At 37.3% G+C, this 23,088-nt stretch overlaps 1 protein-coding gene across 2 annotated transcripts; it reads right to left on the bottom strand.

Moving 5' to 3' along the window:
- Positions 1–173: 173 nt before the first annotated feature.
- On the bottom strand, positions 174–22,846 carry LOC113231396 (ATP-dependent RNA helicase DHX36-like). 2 transcript variants are annotated; one of them, XM_026465698.1, is made up of 12 exons: positions 22,427–22,846; positions 17,082–17,729; positions 16,410–16,579; positions 15,869–16,031; positions 14,889–15,183; positions 11,871–12,336; positions 10,266–10,496; positions 9,586–9,764; positions 5,620–5,944; positions 4,060–4,301; positions 2,130–2,334; positions 174–1,296 (listed from the first exon to the last, which is right to left on the bottom strand). In XM_026465698.1, the coding sequence occupies exons 1-12, from the start codon at positions 22,607–22,609 to the stop codon at positions 1,200–1,202; spliced, it is 3,204 nt and encodes a 1,067-aa protein (XP_026321483.1). In that variant the 5' UTR covers positions 22,610–22,846; the 3' UTR covers positions 174–1,199. The 2 variants fall into 2 exon arrangements, with proteins under 2 accessions (XP_026321483.1, XP_026321482.1); XM_026465697.1 differs by having other exon boundaries at positions 2,130–2,337; positions 22,427–22,845.
- Between the last annotated feature and the right edge of the window lie 242 nt (positions 22,847–23,088).

The following is a 23,088-nucleotide window of genomic DNA, read 5'->3' as shown; positions in this document are numbered from 1 at the left end:
ATTTTAAGAATTCGGCAGACCGACTAAATAGTGTAACATCTACTTATTTGCTACTAGAACGGATTAAACCGTGAAAAGTAAAGGACCTTTGTGCTGCTGAGCGTTAGTAATTAAAATAAATAACAAATAAAACAAAATATAAAAATATACATTTATTTTTGACGTACAATGTGAGATCATACTGATTGATGATTATGACATTGAATTTTGAGACTGATTTACAAATCCCATCAACTTAATTTCTATTTAAACAGAATGAGGGTTCACGGATTGTTTCGTTTCTGGATATTAACATTTTATTGCTTTGATTTAATGAAATAAAAGTAAAAGACGACCATTAAAATAATGTTTTACATACAAACAATGTAAAATCACAAAATTCTTAATTAAATCGAGGGCGAGTTGATTGCTATGTAGTCTAAAGCAGGCGGAGAAATTAGACATTTTATTGAATATTATATCAACGCGCGAAAGAGTGTAGCTATATACAAAGTTATAACTATAAAAATACTGCTGGCCTTTTTCGTCTTTGGTAAACTATTACGGGCAGTTGCTACCTCGTTATACATAAATATGAATTATTTACGAACTTTTTACTTCAAGAGTACATATTAATATTTGACTTTATTTATATGTGTGTAAATGCCTATCAGAAAAAGAACAAAAAAACGACTTATTTTTTATTTATATACCCTAAATATTTCTTAAAAGATTCATTATTTAATTGTCAGTCAATTTACACGATCACTCCCTATGTTCTTACTTATAGTAACATAGTCGAACGTTTAGGAATTGGCTTCTTGTTCTTACAGAACAGCAGGCAACTGCGTAAGGCGAATCAGAGCAGTGTTGCTGTTTAAACCACTTTTTCTATGAACTATCTGTCAAACTTTAAATTGTACAATTTAAACTAATATTTCTTCTAATTAATGACCCGTTAAAGTGTTTAAGAAAACTATTTCTGTTAGTTTCTAAAGTGTACAAGTAAGCGGAGAATAAAACATATTTATAAATTCCAGTAAAACGAAGCTGTATTAACGGTTATTCTCTGATAAAGAGCGAAGTATTGATTATACACAAGTATGTGTACGTAATGCCCAAGTAATATATTAATTACAATAAATCGTCAGGCTTTACTTTATACACTTCTTACAAACAGTCAATTGAATAAAAGTTGAGAAAATATTATCATGTATGTTCTAATATTGAACACTAGACACAGATTGGTCGGAATCGGAAACATCGTCCAGGTATTCCGCGCCTTCGTCTTCCGCCGTTATTAGGTCGGCCACAGAACTGAAAGTAAACCAGTTTAGTAATTTAGTAAACCTCAAGTAGTGAAATTCGCCCATTTCGAACATGAATGGAAAATAGTTTTTTTTTTAATTTTTTGACTGTCACGTTCGCACAGACAGACGATTCCCAAAGTGATCCATATCGACCCCTAGGGGTCCACTCCAACCGGAAAAGGGTCCATGGGAGCGTAAAGAGTAATTGGGAATATATGCATGTAAATGGAGGTCCACGATAGTGAATCCCTTTTAGGCAGGCCATGACCAAAATTTCGGCTTTCCATAAATGAAATAATCCACATTATACAGATAGTACCTTTGTATGTAAATACATAATATTTTCTTGTAATACACATAATTGCCTATGAAGTAAAAATATCACAACAAACAAGATATTTGGTTAGATAAGTATGTATAAAATATATCTTATTTTGTTAAGTTTCTCACTGTTACACTAATCAGAGTGTTTACACTGAAGTTCATGAATTTTTAACAAATTCTATATTAGAAAGGCAAGTCAGGAGTCTACGCAAGACAGGAATGTGGCAAGTGGTCTACGAGATAAAAAAGTTTGGGAGCCTCTGGCCTGTATACTGCCTTCAAAATAATCAATTATCGTTCAGTAAATAAATCTGCTTATTCTGACATTCTAAAAATGTCGAAGTTACATCGTTTAGGAAATACAGAACACGGCAGTGAAGTCCAATGAAGACAGAAACAAATCGCTTAGTGCGAATTGATGAAACGTCTATAAAGCTTCACCCTTTTAGACATCGCGCAACTTTCCGAATCTGTTTGAACTCCGTTTACTACACTAGAATTTGGTTTCGTACTTACTTCAAAACGCACTGTTCAAAGTCACTACGTGGTGTCGCATGATCAGACTTGCTCATGACCTTGGAAGCTAATACTTGGTCCAGTAACGAGCGCAGTTCAAACAATAATTGTGCTGTTTGTCTCTGACACCGCACTTTCGCTGTTGATATTGAAAAGTTAACTTCATCGTCCAGTGTTTTAAGCACAGGTACAAAATCTTCGGATTCCGCTGAAAATGCAAAATGTGTTCTAAAGTGGTGGCATTTAAACAAAAAGTACTTAAAAACATTTGCTTATTAAAATACGCACATAAGCACGCTTTTCAGTTTAAGCGTAAGCGTTGTTCAATTCTATATTCAACAATTTGATTTTTTACAACGTGCTTATGTTTCAAGTCCCACCATCTATGTTTCCTAAACAAATTATTTCGTCAATGTGAATAATAATTTTATAAATAAAAATAAGACTCCTGTTTTACAAATAAACTTACGTACCTATCTTAAAACCTTTAGTGCTCTACTCCTACTTTTCGCTAACAACACAACGTTGCCAGCTTTTTTTAACATAAAAGTCTACGCGCTTAAACGTTTTTCTAAACGATTTTGTATGCTTCAAACTATAAAAGATAACTGAAAGGCGTTTAGAAAATCACGTGTATTTTTAAAAAAAAAGCACATTTTAACGTTTACAAAACTAAGCAGTTTTTCCCATCCCTAGTAGTGGCAATAAGATAAGATGGAAGGACTGGCAATCGTGAAGGTGTGTCGTCCATTTCCGGCCCAGATGAACATAAATTTCCTAAAACTACAGCTGCTCTTAGAGTCGCCTAAAATTGCCGCAGCCATGCGAAGCTGTAATGCATTAAAACGAGAAAGACAAAAGGAAAAACAAAAACTCTATTTTGCACAATATAAGGTTACATTTTTTGAAACAAAAAGTGAAAACGAAAATGCTACGTATCCGCGTATATTTCTTTAATTTTGCATAATATTTTTCATCGCGTTTTTAATTTTGCAAAATATTATATAAAACAAATTACTTACAAAATAAAGTTTGCATTCAAATATAGTAATAATCAGTTTCTTCTGTTTATTTAGTAGAAAAGAAGTTCTATATCGCATTGCTATCTTCAAAGTTCGCACTACGCAGCCCGATGTCGCTTAACAGATATCTGCCTTTCAAAGAAAAGCATTATTGTTGAGGAGCTACATTACATTTTGCATTGCTCGTAGCGGCACAAGCTGCCGACGACAGAGCCGCGCAGCTTTAGAGCGTTTCCGCACTACGTCCGATTCGTATCTGGGGGTCTACTCTCGATCTCCGTCAGACATCCGTCCGAAACAATTACTGCCAAATAACAATATTGGACCAAATGAAAGGACGCGTGATGCGAATGAAGCTTCATACTGGATACTTGTTTTTTAATTTTGTCGAATGTTACTGATTTGATAGTAATTGTTTCGGACGAATGTCGGACGGAGATCGAGAGTAGACCCCCAGTTCCGAATCTGAGAAATGACGGTCCGAAATGTCACAGGGATCATTTTATCTCTCCCTTATATTTAGGTGTACAAGCGACATCCGAAGTGGGTCAGTTTTCTAGATTTGTATATTCTACGATTCGGAACGAATACGAATCGGATGCAGCATTAAATAAATGTAATCTTATGTTGTAGATAAATTTTATATAGCATTGCCAATTTTAAAGCATCGAAGCGTTAAATCGCCTATGGCAATTTGAGGAGACTTAAAGATTATCGTCAAATACCGTTTTCAAATCGCTGTGAGCGTAACATTTTTGATGTCAGTGGTATGTTTAAAGGAGTTTCTACCTTAACACAGTGTTAACAGACATTCAACCCTTGTTTATTATCATCTTTTGGATCTGTAAGGTCTACGTTCTAGTCGCTTACTGCAGGACGATATAGCTCCCAGAAAAAAAAAAACTTACGACAAACTTTCAATTCGCCAAAAAATAGCAGAGGCAAAGTGTAGATAATGCTGACTTCGAACAAATACACTTCACTGGTCTTCTGTTTTAGCCAATAGACCATCCAGTTGCCTCCAGTCACCCTCATTGGCTGGTTGATTCGAGCGCTACCAGCAATAACGCTGCTGGGATGAACGAATACATGACTTTTTTCTGCAGTCACAACGCGGACTGCCCCTGGCCGTTTCCGTCTATTATGCCATCTGAAAGGAAATAAAATTATTACGTATTAATTGTTAGGGAAAGTTTTGATACTATGGTATAATTATTTTCTCGTCCCAGATTCTGCCATAAGTTATTCATCTCGTATTGATGGTATTTCACACAAACAGTACAGGTTAATAAGCTAAAATATCAGGTACATATACGTGATATCCTATAAGAGCGTAGCATTATCGAGGCGGGACAGTGATATTGCGTACTGTCTCGCACTTACCAGTAAGGTATGGCTTTTTGTGTATGCGCAGGGCTGTGCACTACTGCAGTTGATAAACGCTATTGATATAGATGACGTTTACATTTGTTGTAACAGTGAAAATAGAAACGGAAATAAGAAATAATTTATGTATTTGTAAATACATACAAATTTTATATACAAAACTAATTTAAAAATCTAAAACGATAAGATAAAGGCGTGCGAAAAACTTCCTAACTTCACGGGATCTTTATTTTCAATTTTAACACATTATTAATAACAATTGTAAAAATAGAAAAGGTTGCGATATTGAAACGATAGCAGATAATAAATTATAGTCTTGAAAACTGGCATCCCTGCAAATGTCATTTGACTCTGTCTTCAAAAAGAGACATTAATCCTCCATTTAAAGCCTTCCGAGGTTCATTCGAGTATTTTATTAGCAATAGAGCTCCTTGTGAAAGAGTTCGTCCAGGGAAATACTGCCACCTTAGCTATTTCTGCCGCCAAGCTGTAATGTGAACATTACTGCGTTCCAGTTTGGAAGGGTAAAGGGAAATGGTGAAATTACAGGCACATGGGACTTGTCAACTTATATTTCAGCGTACCTGACGCATTTGCAGTGCCCCTAAGATCTTTGCGATTTAAAGCTCTGTGACACTGCAACTGTTGTGGATAAGCGTGTCGCTTACCACCAGGCCTACGACTTGTTCGTCCTGTCACATGGTATTATATTAAAAAAATCCTTTTATTTCTTTGTAACAAAATAGGCTTTACTTATAATTTTGACGAAAATTAGTTATTTAAAACATAATATCACAGAACATGACATGGATAGGACTATGCACCATAAACTGCAAAAGTATATGGACTGAATCAACGCACAAGGACTGCTTCAGAAATAGTGCAATGTAATTTCAGTTACTTCGTATGATAATATATAATAAAAATAACGGTTATAATTATGTAATCGGGATGTATTTGCACGTTTAGTCTTTTCGTCAAAGTCAAGTTACGCTCATTCGTTTTGAAACAGACGATTTTTTAGGCCACCCTATTTCTATGATGGAGAAAAACGTAAACTTTGTCTGCTGCATATAACTTACTTCACAGAAACCACATTGGGGTACAGAGACGCAGCAACAATAGCTTTGAACAAGCTGAGATTGTCCGCGTTACGGTTCTCCCATCCGGATTTAACATCCCCTGATGCCAACCACCCCATTTGTCTTAAACTGTCACCCAGTTGCGATTTCATTTCGGATAACAGCTCTACTGTACTGTGCGACAGAAAGTGTTCAAATGCGAATGAGTATCTTCTGTGTGGTGACGCTTTTTCCCATTGGATAATCGCTTCAGAGATAGCGACGTGATCGCTTGGTTCCCCTTGAGATAGACGTATTCGAACTGCATCGACTTCTCTTTCTTTTCCTGTCGAAAATTATGAAAAATATCTATACTTATCCATGTACGTATTACTGCGTGGCATTTTATATTTAACGATATTTTAAGGAACGATTTATCACTGCGAATGACATAACTTAGCGTTACCTATTACTAGGTGACAAATGACGGGTTTTTGAAGTTACGAGTACAGTTTTTACAAAGATTATTTTTATTTTATGTATATTATGAAGACAAAACGAAGAAAGAAATAGTGATGAAGAAAGTTAGAACTATATTCCTTATTTTAAACTATCCTGAAAATTCCACTAATTATGAATTCAAAGTTATTGTTCAAAGTGATAAAAGATAATGTGATTTAAGTGAAAGTAAAACATAAATATTGACTCCCGCCACTTAAAAGACTATTTTAATAAGCCCAAATAAGTGAACTAAGTTATTTATGACAAAGTGAAAATATAATGTATTAGAATTTAGAACTACAATGGTAAATATTACTGAGGATCCCGATATATAAACGAAGACATGGCTCAAAGGACTTGTATCCAAGCCAAAACTATTAATAAAAAAAAACTATTACTAGGTCCCGAGTTCAATTTCCGGGCCGAAATAAATATTTGTATAATAAAATTAAATATAGGCCATTTATTTCTCTCGTGAGTTTGGATGTAATTTGTGGTAAAATAAAAATAAAAACAAACATAAAAATATACATAAAAACATACATAAACATAAAAATAAAGTACAAAATAAAAAGGTAATTTGTAATAATAGGTATTGAACTTGCAATAATATGCCAACTGGCTAAAGTTTAAATTATATTTACAGTCCAGCCCTCGTAGCATGGCTACGCATGATAGTCGCGACACGCGCGATACAATTGGAATAAGCACGCGCTATTGACTGTCTCAATCAGATCTAATTTAGATAATAATAATAACAACACACACACTCAACATAGATATACATACATACAACATAGATAGCTAATAGTGCACGCTTATTTCAACTTTATCGCACGCTTTGCGACTATCATGCGTAGCCATGCTCCGGGGGCAGAATTTGTTACATCTTTTTAAATTACAAACTACGACCAATAATTGTCATAGTGTTTAACGCATGATTGTGTGAGTTTTGGCGACAGCGGTTCTGATAGTAATGTGGCTTAAGGCATTTAAATTGTTTTTTTTTCTTCTGTGATAACAGAGCTTTAAAATATCGTGCAATAAAAAATCGCCTTTTATATTAATCTACGTGTATAAAATTAAATGCACTTGGCCAACAAAAAAGATGGTCCACCAGTAGGGCTATAAAGCGACATAAAGCGCGAGATCTCTATGCGAGAATAGCAGTATCTCGCGCTTTTTGCCGCTCTCGCGCTAATCGCGCCCTAATGTGCTTGTCGCTTTCTGCCGCCCCTCTATTTTCACAATTACAAATCGTGCGGGCAGGCTCGGCTCGATCGTGTTTTTATGTTTGTGTTGTTCAGGATATTGTTTTCTCAAATAGTGTAAATAATTTCGACTAGTTAGGTCTCGGCCGCGCTCGCCCCCTCCTCATTGCTGTACCTCCACGCTATGCCACTGCATGTACTCAAAATCAAAATATTCAAAATTTCATAGGAAAGCATTATTATACTTGAAATCGTCACATTGGTTAAACTCTACCGCTCATTCGTAAGGCAGATTCCTCTGAAAAGGATGAGCAAGAAACTCTAGAGGTCGCACTTTGTAAATAACATTTGTACACATTCAACATTTACAATATATTTTTTTCGTTTCAAACATCACACATCGAGACTACCCGCTGCCCTAACCGCACGTTTCTGCAGGACATTTCTATTGATATCGGCGGCATTACCCCAAAGCAAAATGCCGTACGTCATTAGACTGTGAAAGAAGCTGAAGTAAACCAATCTAGCGGTTTCGACGTCTGAAAGTTTCCGTATTGTTTTAATAGCGTACACTGCAGAGCTGAGCCGTTTTGATAACTTACTTATATGTGGACCCCATTGCAATTTAGCATCTAACGTTATACCTAGAAATACAATTATATCCACAAGATTCAATATTTCGTTTCTAACTACAATGTTTGTAACCATCTCTCTAACATTGGGTAATGTAACTTACACACAAACAATTTTTTCCCTCATTAAGGTTATTAACAGCAAACCAATCCTTATTTCTGCTGCCAAGCAGTAATGTTATGTGATGTGACAGCGCGGTGTGCAATCCGCGAGCACGCACAATATACTAGTTTCTACTTAACTTTCGTGTTATTGTTATAACACTCTCTAAATTACACTAAAATTAATTTTTCTTTTGTCGAAGCTCATGTATTTTGTTAAAAAAGTACATAAAAGAGTTAGCAATTTTGTCGCACCTTTACGTACAAAGCCGCAGGTACATGCAGACGGTTTATTTTTTCTACATAGAAAATGATTGGAACTATACTGTAAGTAACCCACGCACATTACATTTTCGTATATTTTGAGTTAAAAAAACTAAAATAATTATTTTTTCTCTTCGAAACTATCAACTTTTCAAGAAATTATATAAGAATAAAAGTTGTTACGAATGTTATTATCTATCATATAAAAAAAATTTAGCTCAATATTCCACAAGTTATTCCTATGTCCGAAAATTATCAATTTGGGCCCACTGTGTGCCGCCCTGTCGCATCGCTTTCAAATCGCAAAGCTACTGCGGCGTTGTCGCTGCGTGCTCGCAGGCTATACGCCGCGCTGTCGCATCGCTTTCGAATGGCTCGCAAATCGCCAGTGTGAAAAGGCTCTTACTACATTCCAGTTTTGAAAGGGAAGGGTGCTGGTGAAACCTCAGATAGATGGGACTCGTCAACCCGGTGACGGGCACAGTGGTAGTGCCCCTCAGATCATTGCGATTAAAGCTCTTGGTTAGTGACACAGCAACTGTTATAGGTAGGCGGGACGGTTTCAACCAAGAGTACGACGTGTTTTTCCTGTCTAGACATCTTTAAAAAAATGTACTTTGCAACTAAGATCGCTTTTCACTATACCTTTAGATACCTTACGCAACAATGGTACGGTAGCCACAATACAAAATGCTATATTTCTCTCAAAAAGGTCTACGAGTACACAGGGACAATCTTCGTAAAATAAAAAGTTCGTTAATCGGAGCTGGAGTCTGTATTAGGTTGGAAACCCGTGTTACTGATCAACAGGCTCACTCCCATTTAGTATATTAGACATTGTAACATCATCATATAAAATACATGCAAATTACAAAGACAATAAAGTACAGCATAGCCAAACCAAAACTAATAATTTGATCATTTTCACATTTTTGTCAGATTTTCTTGATTTTAACGCTACATTTTAGATTATAATGAAATGAAGCATTTTCATTATACTCTATAAGGTAGCGTTAAAACAAAATCAAACATATTCAACGAAACCTCGAAATACAAGAAAATCTTGATAATATATCAAATTGAAAGTTTGAAAGCCTCTCTTGTAAAATTGTGATTTTGCGCTTTGCGCTTATACATAGGACCCATCGAAATGCGCGTGTCGCGCGCACGCAATGTGTGTGTTAACTAATAGGTTAACAGCTAACTAACAGGTTAGGCGTAGATTTAGGTGGGTTATTAGTGGACCTTTGTGAGAAGTCATTGTGATAATAACTCACCAATGACCAATTGAAATGGATCTTTAAATCCCCATACGGCTGCGACACTGGCAGCGCGATCTAGACAGCCGAACAGAGTTCCCAGTAATAAAAGTTTTCCTGCAGCCGGGTGCACTGGCAATCTTGCCAAATGCCATCCCAGAGGTGTTAGTTTCTCATCATCGTCGAGTGCTCCGCATCTGTTAATAGAAATATATCAGTAGTGTCTTGAGATACAATTGGAAAATATACCTGAGTGATATGCTTATATATACATATACGCTTATCTTATCACCTGTCCTGGATTTTTTCCCACATCCGCGAGAATGGTCCTATTTAACTGCCTCCGTGGCCGAACGGTTACCATGCCACGCAGAGGTCCCAGGTTCGATTCCCGGGCCGGGAGAAATAGTTGTATGGTCTAAAATTATGTCTCTCGTGACTTTGGGTGTAATTTGTGGTTGTCTATGTGTGTCTATGGCACCCGCGACACAGGGTTCCCCTGGGGCGGGCTATGTTGAGTGTGTGCGTTATTTATTTATTTATTGAAATTGCGCCCTTATGAAACTACATTTTTCATTAGTTTTCATCAATAAAGGCTAACTGCTAATCATAGGCCTCTCCAAAGGTCTTGGACGCCATCATCGGTCTATGTAATGTGTGAATAGAACCATTTTTACTAACTATGAAAATGTACTTACTGTTGCAAATGTCGCACAGCCCATTCAATAGTGGATTGCGCAGGCGGCGATGGCACCATATTCAGCGCAATGCCAGCTTTACCCAATCTCAATCTCTTAGTACACAACACTGGTTCCAAAAGGTCACTTCGTTGCAACTCGGGCAGTATACGTTCGGCCAGAGTAGAGGCACGATATGTGGTAATGAGGTGATAGCAGACACCTGGTTGGCAACGACCGGCGCGCCCGCGTCTAAAGTTGGAGAAGTAATTGTTGATACCAAGCTAATTTAAATAAAGTGCGATAAATAAGAAATAAATTACAGAACTTCATTATTTTGTGGGTTAAATAGACCAACAAAATGAAATTTGAATCCGAATAGTGACCGTCAAGTTTGGTAACTTTGAATAAAACTGGTTTGAAGAGGCTTTTATTTTCTCAAAAAATTGATAGCCAAATGCATTGACAACTGCGTGAAACGGAATGACTAAATATTCATGTCACACGTGACGTAACATTGACAGTCACCAAAGCAGTTTTGAAATTTACCCGCCACTTTCCTTTCGCGGTGTTCCGAGTGAAAAATGTGTGGGCTTAATTTTATTTTCTTCCCAGTTGGTAGCTGCTAATTGGTAAATGGTATTCCCAAGTGAATGTCACAAGTGCGATAGGACAAGTTTATTCAGTTTGCTTGCCAATCTACGTTTTTTTTTTCATTCAAAATACGAGTATGATCTCACTCATGTCAGTTAAAATTGTCAATGAAGAAAAAAAATGAAGAAGGATGTACAAAATAACTCGGTTCAAAGACATCCAAAAGTCAGGGTAACTTTCTCAGTTTTCTTCTAATTCGTCATTAATAAAAAAAAAAAATAGTTATATTATTTTAAGTTTGGGTATGAATAGTGCGGGGTCAAGGAAAAAGTTCCATTTTCAAATATCATATTTTTCAGAAAAACAAATATTTTTCCTTTAATTTTCGACATTTGACTTTGACACTTATCAAAGGTGAAGTTACTGAACGTAAACGATGGCGCCAACAACAGGTGGTGGTGGTGGTGGTTTGGTGACTTGTTGGATGTTTTTTCGCTGTTGCTTTAAGTCGCTTTTTTAAAACTTTAATATTCCAAACGTGGAACATAAATAATATGAGCCTTCGAAATTGCATTTCTCTAATTTTTCGGGGATTTTCCCAGAAAAATTTTCACTATTGGAAAATTTTTCGGTAAATTACCCAAACAGTAGGTATAAAAGCACACTCATTAACCAATAAAACCTATTTCGACCAATACATTTTATTTTAAGATTCATAAAATCCTAAGAAAAGTGTTCAAAGTTACCCAACTTGACTGTATGTTACTCGTAGAATAATAAGTAAATTAAGAAAATGTAATAAATAAAATATATTATAGTGCACTACAGCGTTGAAATTTTGCGCACGTGCCAGTTACCCAAATATTATTTAGTATAGGCATAAAGCTTCTTACGAAATTAAGTTTATTGTTATGTGTATAGGTAATAATATTCGTACATATTATGTCAAATAATCTTAAGCGAGTACAGTGAACCCATAAGATTTGAAAATACGTCATTTACATAGCGATTTAAACGTGACAGTGTATTTACCTTTGTCTTAAATTGGCCTGAGAAACCCATTCAGTTTTAAGGGTAGTCATATTGTCCTCAACATTCAAGCCCTTCATCTTCACTTTCCCACAATCAATAACATACACAATGTCATCAATAGTGATCGAAGTCTCAGCGATATTAGTCGCAATTATAATCTTCCGCATGTGAGGCGGAGGCCTTTCAAAGATCTTGCGTTGGTCCAACGAAGCTAACTTCGAATGCAGTGGGTATATTTCACAAAGGCTCTTAGGAAACTCATTGGTATCGTCCATTAACTTCATAACTTTGGTTATGTCTCCTATTCCGGGTAGAAATACCAAAATTGCACCTGGAGGCTTTTGGTATACAATGTGTTTTAAAAGTGCAACAACTAGACCCTTGTCTAGCTCTTCGATTCGAGGATCAGCTAATGTGTTGTAGACTTCACGACTTATATTTTTCTTTATAGATTCTAACCAGGGACCTGTAAATACCAACTCTAGTTAATATAATATACAGTATAGCTGGCGTTCTAAATGAACGATTATTGACACGTGCATTGGAAATAATGAAGGCATATAATTTGATATAATTAAATCAGTACAAACTACTGAAAAATCGACCTCAAAAGTTCGTGGAATTACATTTGCCAAGTTTTATTGAAACCGGTCACCGGAAAGCGCGTGAGACCGGATTCATCACCTAGTTTGCCACCTTTAGCCTGCCTTTCTACAAGAGATGTGCGAGGTATCGAAGCGCAGATGTGTAGCGGCGCTGTGAAACGTTGTGATGTGTTTCACTAAAGCTGTGCCAGGTAACGAGGCGGATGTGCAGCATCGCGGTGCGAGGTTGCGTTACGGACCCTTTTCAGCTATGCGCGGGCGGGGTACGGTGTGGTGGGGTGAGCGGTGGTGATGTGTCAGTGTCAGTTAGTGTCATACTTTCGCTCTAGTTTCCTACACCGTTTAGCACACATTCCTCGGCCGCGTCTCTCGCACATATCTCTGGCTATTTTGTATATACAAATATTTAGCTCCGCTAACCCTTTTCCACCGGAGCTACACTAAGCGAGGCTAGGAAAATAAAGTAATCCTATTGGTGGATTTTTTCCTCGTACACCGCCTCGCTACGTAGCACATCTCTGGTGGAAAGGCAGCCTTAAAGGTGGAATATTTTCTTCAAATTTCAATGGGATCACTACCCCTCTGGTACCCCTGAGGTACTCTCTTTCCAACAAAATAAGGATCATTAATTTGGTTCACAAATGCCCGAGTTATCGCATTAACATACATAAAAAAATACAGTTGAATTGAGAACTTCCTCTATTTTTTTTAAGTCGGTTAATTAATAAATAATATTAGACAACATCACATGTCCCAAAGTAAGTGACTAAAGCACTAAATGTGTTATGGAAATTAGAAACAACAATGGTACCATATACAACCAGACACAAAACAATATAGAAAAGTTACAACTTCTACATTGACCCGACCAGAGATTGAACCTACCTCAGAGATGGCGACACCATGAAAACCAGCTAGCAAGTCACTTGATCTTGGAGGTCGTCATTAATAATACTTAAATTGGAAGACGTAGAAATGTTGGATAGAGTTACATTTTTAAACTTTCGCGTTGCATTATGGTAACATTTCAAAACGGGAGTAAACGCTATCAAATAATTTAATACGTAATTTTCTTTTGAGCAATGCTGTTACTATAATGATATTCATCAATTTCTTTTTCAAATACTCCATTAGTTTGTTATTAATATTGATACAAAATCGAACCAAACACGAAGAAAATTATGCTTGCGCAACCTCTTCTATTCCCCTTACGCGACGTTTGTTATTTAGATGTGACCGAAGAGCTTATGTATAAACTAGAGCGCCTACAAAATTTGGCTATCCGATTTGTTTTTGGTTTCCGTATGTTTGACCGTGTTTCCGAATTTCGCGCTCGGTTAAAATGGCGCCCATTTCGCCTTCGCCGTGATGTGCATATCCTGTCCGCCCTTTTTAATATACTTCATGACGTCAACTCCCCTTCCTACCTTCGTTCCCGGTTCCAGTTGCTACCCCCTCCCACCCGTTCAAGGCGTCCGCGCATCACTAAGATGCTCGTTCGTCCTAACTGTAAAACAAATTTCTTTTTTAACTCCTTTTCTTGTCATGCACCGCATTTGTGGAAAAGAAACTCTCATAAGTTCTCATAGATGGCGTAACGGCTAAAAAGTCGTTTAAACCGAGTACAAAAATCTGTAACAAGCCTATAGAGAAGTTCGTAATATTTGCCGGTTCGATCCGTAGCTCAGTTGTCAGAGCGGTAGCCACGTTGAGGCAACAGTCGCTGGTTGGAGTCATGTCAGACGTAGGAATTTTCTTTGCGTTTGTTTGAATTTTGTATCAATATTTGTTAGCATGTAGTCAGTACCAGCATATGTTCAGTAGTTGTTGAGTTTATCGCGATCAGACAGACCTAGTGATCATATCTATATTTTATACTTAAAATGTACGAAAGTGTTTTAGGAAGATTATTGTTATACGATGCAATGCAGTGCGGCCCGTCATAATGTGCGTGAGCCTTTAGAATATTTAGGTACTTTGAATTATTTCTTGTCATCATCAGTGAATTTTTTGTCACGATTGGCCGCTCCTAAAATCTGGCCGCCCTAGGCCCGGGCCTACTGGGCCTTAGGTCAAATCCGGCACTGTTCACACCTATCTATTATCCTGACACTTCGACCAGGACGCACCGGCCGTGGCCACTGGTTGACCGTGGGTAGGTAGGTATTATAATTATTAAATTGTTGAAAATCGCGTTTATTCCCGTTTTGAAATGTTATGTTACCATAAATGGTAATTTTCAAAAATGAGACTCATCTTTCATCAAAGAAAAAGGTCTATTTTTATATAAGAAAAAAGTCTATTTTTATATAGCAAAAAGTGACGAACTATGTTCAAATTATATAGTAGTCCGTTTTTTTCCTAAGACATGAATATCCGCTGTAGTATCAACAAAAGGTTAAAAAAAACATACTTATTTCTGCCCTGTACTGCACTTGCTTCTCAATTTCTTTAGCATCACGACTTTTCGCGTTTCTCCCTGCATGTTTCATCCATTTTGGCTGAGGTCTGTTAAACACTTTGCTCTTCACGTCAGTAAGTTGAAACTTTGTTGCTTCCAAAATGTCTTCCAAATAAATATCTTCGACTGGGTACGCCAGACCCTCAATGTGAATCATTGGGCAGTTATCAAAATATTCTGATATTTTTTCAGCATCTATTGTCGCGCTCATTAATATGACTTTAAAATCTTTTCGCTTTTTGAGCACCTTAAGGAAAAAACTAGAATAATAACCATTTTCATAATATGAAGTTAAGACCCAAGATACACCGTCAATTACTGCGAAACATATGTTCTTGTTCTACAAAAATAACTTTTGAGAAAAAATCCTCACGCTCCAAAACGACTTTTTATGTTTTAAATAGTAGAGCAAATTATGCAAAAAATAGTTTTTTCAGATGATCGTGTAGTTTTTATGATGTGGTTATGTTTGTAAATTCCTTAAGAAAAAGTGGGAGAAACTAGACGCTAGAATTAACATTCTAGTGGTTCTAATGCACATCTTTATTATATTATTATCTTTGGATCTGTAATGTGAATATTTTGGTAGTATACATATAAGTAAGTATTTACACAATTTATTTATTTGTACAATTTATGTTATACGTTTTAATGTAGAGTACTATAGGTCTATTTTTATACAGTGTTCTTAGATAATTGTTTGTATATGACTGTTTGTTACCTACATAAATAAAATAAACTAAAAAAACTATTTGGCGAAAGAATGACCCCAATCAGCAGGTACCAAAATGTTACAGCCATTATAAGATCGAAAAGTTTAAGATTTTCTTTGCGTCCGTAATTTAAACTAAAGTACCTAAAAAGAGGTTCTTTGAAACTCACATCACAGGCCGAATTTAATTAGGTATTTCAAGTGAAACTACATTACTTACAATCTTCAACAAACACATGGAAAGGTCCATATCGCAGTCCCGCTCGTGCACCTCATCAAGTATCACATGACTGTTGTTAACCAGACCTTGGTTTACTTCAAGCTCAGCCAGCAGAATCCCTGTTGTCACAAACATTATGCTGCCCCGACTTCGAGCGTCTACTCTGCAATATTCAAGGTTCAACTTTTGTACCCAAGGAAGAACAAACAAAATACTTATCCTAAGTTTGCTAAGTTCTTAAACTATATAGGTACTTGTTTGGTGACGGCAGTAATAGCATTCACAATTCCTTGTGATTATTATATATAATTATCATATATGCTTCTATTTAGTATATATACATATATATTATAACCTTGCACAACTTTTTGTACTATGCGCACTATAATATATGTATACATATAAATAAACATAGGGATGATGCTGTGTCTTGACGCATAGCCTCGCATACTTACTGTCTAACCGTGTAAGGCTATTCCTGTCATTAAGATTACAGAGAGAATGGGAGAGATACTAAGTTAAACTAAAAAAAGAAACTCACTTCTCCAACCTAACAGCATACCCAACAGAGCTGCCCATAGGTTCAGCCCTTTCCTCGGCCACCCTAGCAGCGAGAGACGAGGCGGCAATACGTCGAGGCTGTGTGACTAGGATCTTTACATTTGCGCCTTTGCCCTTACAAATTGCATCATCTAAAATTATTTGTGGCACCTGAAAAATTTTAGTTCGATTTTTGTACATGCAATTAAATTGTAAAATTAAATAGAATAAGCCTCTGTCAACTTGAAATGTTTTCAAATAAATTTATACTGCAATAATATCAATATATATATTTTATTTTATAGGGAACACATCGCATTCGCGTGGCGAACTATGGCCTAAATCCTGACCTGAAAGAAGACACGTGCCCAGCAGTGGGACGTATAAATGGGTTGATGATGTTTCAATTTCCAATAGGATGAATTTGGGATAGGAATAGGAGGTTTTGGTGGTCTGGGTTGTAGTGCCATGGAGTCAATTTGCATTGCTCTAAGTATAGAGTTTCCTAGTTTGAAACCAGATAATTGGTATAGTTGTTTAACACATTTGAAAACGGTAGCTATTATGAACCTATTATAGTATACAAGTGCATAAAGAGCAACAGTGTAAATTAGTAAATCTCTGTGTACAAAATCAATCAATATATGATTTTCTTGTAGAGTGAGAACATTACCTGAGTAGATTTCCCACAACCAGTTTCTCCACTAATAACAACAACTTGATTATTATTTATGACATCAAGCAATTCTTGTGACTTTTTATAAGTAGGTAATCTATCTCGAAATTCTTTCATTTCTTTATACTTTTTTCTTATTAGCATATCTTGATATTCACCACAAAAACGAGCATTCAATTCTAGAATGTCTTCTGTGCACATATTAATACTGATACCCTTAGCCAGAGATTCATCAAGTTTTTCATCAAAGGTTCCTGTTATTATATCTTCATAACCATATTTATAGTCACCACCACCTCTAAGAGATAGTAGTCTTTTGTCAAGTACGTATTCACTCTGGGCGGCGTCATCAATGGGAATAAAATTAGCTGCAGATGAAGTCCCGGGCAATTCTTGACCTTCAATTTTTTCTTGTTTATACACTACAGGTTTTGGCTTTTTGAACACATTATCCAAGGACTTGTCTTGATTAATATCATCCTTTTCAAAGTTTATAAATTCTACATCAGATGCAAATTGATTTTGTGTTAACGGTAAACCTTCACACTTGACTAAAGGAATGTTGAGGCGTTCTGCTATTATCGCAATTGTCTGTAGGTTCATACGAAGTTTGTTTTCTACTGCTGGAGGTAGTTGGAAATTTATCTAAAATTGTATTTATGTGTTATTAATAAGGTCAAGTGGGTCAATTATGTCACAGGGGTAATTATATCCAATGGCTACAGCTCTCGTTCTGTAAGCCCTAAGTGACTAGTGATTCCTAGTGAAGGTAATGAGCAGATTATTTTGAATAAATAATTGATGGCCAGCACAATGGGTAAACTGTTTGATTGAGTCGAGCAAGAAGGCCATATCGCCGTTATACTGCGAAAACCAATTATCTGGAATTTTCACAGAAAATTCATCAGGATAACGCGATAAAATTGCTGTAAAATGCAAACATTTTCAAATTTCGGTAAAACATAAAATGTGCATGGAATCATCCGTTACAAATTAACGTGGGAAGACATTTGTGAAAATGCAACAATTTTTGTCACAGTGAAATTTTAATTGTATTTATATCCTTAGATATTTTGTGAAATAATTGTTTTCCCCAGTACAACGGCGATATTTTACGCACATAACAAAAATGCTCTACAAATTTCTTAATTTCTTAAGTGGTTTTAAATGTTTTTCGAAGTTATCAAGGTAAGTGACGAGACTAGAAGTAGATTTTTTTCAGCTAATTTGTTTTATCCCAATCTTACATATGATTGTGTTATTAAATATGATGTTACCTGCGCTGCAGGGATGAAACGGCTGAATTGGCAGAATCATAATAATGATCCTAATACGATTCATATTTCAAATCGCAAAAAGGTCACTTAACTGATTCATATTATTAAAGAAGCTGTGAATCTTGTCCAAGACTGGCACGTGTCCGAAGAAGCATCTCTGCTCCGAGAAAGATGCTTCTTCTTTCTAAGCTGAAGCTTAGAAACAGCTACCAAAGGACAACAACCGCAACAGAATCCCCAAAAACCGATCGTAAACCATACACTGACAAACTAAACCAGAGCCTGGGGGAGCAGGCACCGGTAGCACCGGGAAGACGGCTGGTCACAACACAGAACTAACATCAAACATATATGTTATAACTCCGCATGCCCACTGAGTGACTCAGCCCCGCGGCAAGGTCAACACTGGTGGGGGCCTGAGCTTGAGGCTACGAAGAAGGATATGGAGACACTTCAATAGAGCAATGAACACATGCGCGGATGAGGACTGGGAAAACTACAAGACGGCCAAATCCAAAATAAAAAAGCGCATACGGTTCAGGAGCACCGCATCAAGGCGAGGCTACTGCGGAAACATCACGTCTTGTGGACAAGCGAACAGGATAAGGAAAATCATAGGCAATTCAAATTCAACTGAGCTAGGTTCAATACGCAAAATAGACAACACATACACAACTTCCCCTGCTTTCCAGAATGTAGGTTCGTCCAAGACGACAGGTGCGAAGAAATGAACTAGGGCACGTCGATCCACAACTGGCGAGACGCTGAACAAGTAGGAACGTACGAAAAGACAAAATGGGCAGTAAACACCTTTGAAGCGTACAAAGTTCCGGGCCAAGATAGAGTATTCCCCGCATTCCTACAATGGGCCGGGGACACACTGGTCCAGCACCTGATCAACATCTTTTGGGCCTGTCTAACATTCAGCTATGTGCCATCCCAAACAAACCCTGGTTTTTTAAACAAAAACTGTTCAGTAAACAGGCCGTATCCATCATCTGTCGCCTATGGCTTGGGCATGCATGCACACCTATCCATCTTGGTAAAATTAGGATAAGGGATACTTCTCTGTGTGAGTGTGGCATTGAAGATGGCACCATAGACCATGTTCTTTTTAACTGCCCTAAACTGAACATTTCTTTTTACGATTTACTCCCTCAAGATGTCCCTCGTCCAACCAACATAAAGTGCATCCTCGAAATGCTTGCTCGAAATTATTCATTATAATTAAAAAAAAATTTTTGGCAATAACCAATTACAATTGTAAAATGTTTACCTTTTTTTGTTTTTTCCATTTTTTTATTCTATCTAATTGTTTATTTACTTTTAATTTCTTATATAACTCCTATCTAATACTACACTGATTGCATTAACTCATTATTATACCTAAAACGTTTATTAACAACCTTGTTTTATTAGGCTATGCTCTGTGTTGTCCTGTGATGTTGCAACTGTGTGCTTTGTTTTAGATAAACCCGCTTCGAGTCTCACGGACAGCAGTAAGGGTCAAAATTATATTTGAAAACAAATCCACTCCTCCCGTATAGAGGCTACCTACGTGACATTGGCGGAATTGTGAAAAACACAAAACAAGCCACTAATAAAAGAAGAAGAAGAAGAAGCTATGTGCCCCACAGTTGGCGAAAGGTAAAGGTAATTTTTATACCGAAACCAGGTAAAAACAACTATACTGACGCGAAGTCCTTCAGAGCAATCAGCCTCACATCGTTCTTCTTGAAGACATTAGAGAGGTTATGCGACAAAGAACTGAGGGATGGAGTGCTTAAGAATATACCATTACTTGGAAACCAACATGCATACTGCCAAGACAAATCCACTAAATCGGCCCTACAAGCTGTTGTGGGCAAGATAGTGGCCCTCGAAAGACAATGCAATTTGCCTAGGCACCTTTATAGATATTGAAGGAGCCTTTGATAAAACCAACTTCTCCAGCATACAATAAGCACTGAAAAGACACAAAGTGGATGAAGAGCTAATTAGCTGGATTAGCAACATGCTAAGACAAGGAACAATGAAAACAACAGCAAATGAGACCCCATGGGCCACTGTAGTGAAGAGGTGCCCTCAAGGAGGGGTACTGTCGCCTCTGCTGTGGAACATGGTCGTAAATGACCTCATCATTAAACTAAATAAAGTATACAGCAGGATATGCTGATGACATAGCTGTACTGCTAACAGGAAATTATGCCAATACACTCCACAACATACACAAGCTGCACTCCGGAATGTGGAAAGATGGTGCAGAGCATACGAACTATTGGTAAACCCAACAAAGACGGAACTAGTAATGTTTACAAACAAAAGACTACTGGGTAACTACCTAGTACCCAAACTTCAGTACAGAGCTACAGAATTATCAACCGAAGTCAATTCCCCGGGAGTAATACTGGACAACAAGTTGAACTGGAACAAGCAACGGGACAACAAAATCAAAAAAGCTACTATCACCTTCCTGCAGTGCCATAGAATGGTAGGTAAACAATGGGGACTTTCACTCAAGATAACACTATGGCTCTACACAACGGTGATAAGACCCATGATCAGTTACGGCGCAATAGTATGGTGGCCACGACAACTGCAACTGACAAGCTGACCAAATTCAAAAGACTAGCTTGCATGGCGATGACTGGCTGCATGAGGACAACTCTAACGGACCCCACATACAGAAATCCTTTAAAAGACTGTCAATGAGGAACCGCTACTGGAGGTGGCTGTGGTTAGGATCCCAAAACAATACATCTTTGACAAAAAATACAAGATACAATTGTTTGAAGATCTCAACAAAGGACTGAACTCCAGAGAGGTCTTTACTGATGTATCAAAGACAAATTCAGGAACAGGTACTGGGGTATTCTCAGAAGACCTCAATATGAGGAAGTCAACACCGCTTGGTGACCACAACACAGTAATCCAGGCTGAATGCATGGGTATCTAGTTCGCAGCATAAGCAATCATAGCGAGAAGAGTAAAGAATCACTCCATTTGAATACTCTCTGACAGTATGTCAGTACTTCAAGCACTAAACAGCTATCACATAAACTCAGGGCTCATTTACATTTGCCATCAAGCACTCATGTAGGTATTTACACGCAACCACATAACTCTACAGTGGATTAAAGAACATAGTGGCTCACGTGGCAATGATGCAGCAGATGAACTAGCCAGATAAGGGTTGGATGGACACTGTTGGACCAGAACCCATAAGCGTCCGTCTCCTACCAATGGTCCAGAACAACTATACACAAAGGTACAAAATTTTCACATAATAGCACAGGGCGGCCACCCTTATGGTTTGTAAACAGGCGAGGAAAGCACTTCCAATAATCAATGCCAGTCTATCTTGAATATTATTTAAACTCAAAAGGCAAGAGCTTTGCACTCTAACTGCCGCCCTAACAGGTCATTGTCCATACAATAAACACTTTTTCAATTTAGGTATCACAAACAGCCCTCTATGCGGAGCGTGCATGGACAGGGAGGAAATGACTGCGTACATCCTACTACAGAGCTCTAGCATGGCCAACTACAGGGTAAAGTACCTTGGAGTGCCTAGGTCGCTCCTTGAAATCTTCAGCAAACCGAGGAGGTTGCTGAGATTCCTGGAGAAGCTTGGGTGGCACGAGTATGATGCATCCACCACACGCAAAATAGGCGCCTTGACATCCAGTTGCGGACATCGGCCCGTTACACCAAGTACCAGGTTGATGTGATGATTATACAACACAACACTTTGTAAACTGATCCAATCAAGTCTACGTGAACCATAATTGGAAGCTTATATTTTTGTGACGGAATAGCCTGTTCAACCTTATGAAGCAAAATATTTCACTTAGTTTCTATGAAAGTTACTGATGTGTACACATTGTTGGAGGAGATAAGTGATGTTAATTGTAACTAAATGGTAAAATATGCATTTTTAAGCACTTGACTACACACCACGTGCTTTATTCTAGTTTACAAGGGATAAATTTACGTCTCGAATTCAACAGAGCACTAGATGAAAGACATGGCAAATATTGTGAAATGAACATATTATAATCTCACCATGAATTGCTTTCTCGGTTTTACATTACTATGTTCTTTGGAGAGCTTCGATCTGCGTTTTTGGTCTCTGAAATAAAGCCCGATTTGCTTGCCTTTTAAACCGGGCGGGTGTGCGCGAGAGCTCTGCATTTTTCCCCAGCTACTGTGGCCAGGTTTATTCCACTTTTTCTCCTGTCGCGACATTATTATTGTACTGTTCGTTACTATTTCTCAAAATATTGGCCCTAGATCATACACTCTTGATATTGGCATAGCACTTTAGAGGATGGAAAAAGTCTAAGCATAGCATCTTAAGAGAATGGAAAAATAGCACGCACAATCTATAAAAACAGAGATAGAAAAAATCTTAGAGGATGGAAAAAAATTACAACTTTGAATTTACGGACAACGGCACATCAGACTACACATTTTTGTTCGAAAATCGCCTCCAGTGTAACGGAACAAGATACGTCAATGTGAAGCTTGATGTGTTGGCGTGTGTACACTCACTTTGATCATAAACCATATTTTGACTACAACTATACAATACCGACACACGTTGTTTTTGAAACTTTTATGGTTTTTAATTTATCTGGTTTTAGCATGGTATAAGCGAATTGAAAAAACAACATTATTTATTTATTTATAAAGCATTAGCTTCAGAGCAATCAGCTTAATGGTAA

The sequence above is a fragment of the Hyposmocoma kahamanoa genome, unplaced genomic scaffold (assembly GCF_003589595.1).
Source record: "Hyposmocoma kahamanoa isolate Upper Pololo Valley unplaced genomic scaffold, ASM358959v1 65, whole genome shotgun sequence".
Lineage (NCBI taxonomy): Eukaryota > Metazoa > Arthropoda > Insecta > Lepidoptera > Cosmopterigidae > Hyposmocoma > Hyposmocoma kahamanoa.
The sequence above is the reverse complement of the archived record's forward strand: the minus strand, read 5'-3'. Positions and strand labels throughout refer to the sequence as shown.

Coding starts and splice junctions, on each gene's coding strand:
- LOC113231396 (XM_026465697.1), bottom strand. CDS start 22,609: ATGTCGCGACAGGAGAAAAAGTGGAATAAACCTGGCCACAGTAGCTGG. Junction 16,580..17,081: donor GTTGTGGGAAATCTACTCAG/GTAATGTTCTCA, acceptor AAAATTTTTCAG/GTGCCACAAATAATTTTAGA. Junction 16,032..16,409: donor TATGCTGTTAGGTTGGAGAA/GTGAGTTTCTTT, acceptor TGAATATTGCAG/AGTAGACGCTCGAAGTCGGG.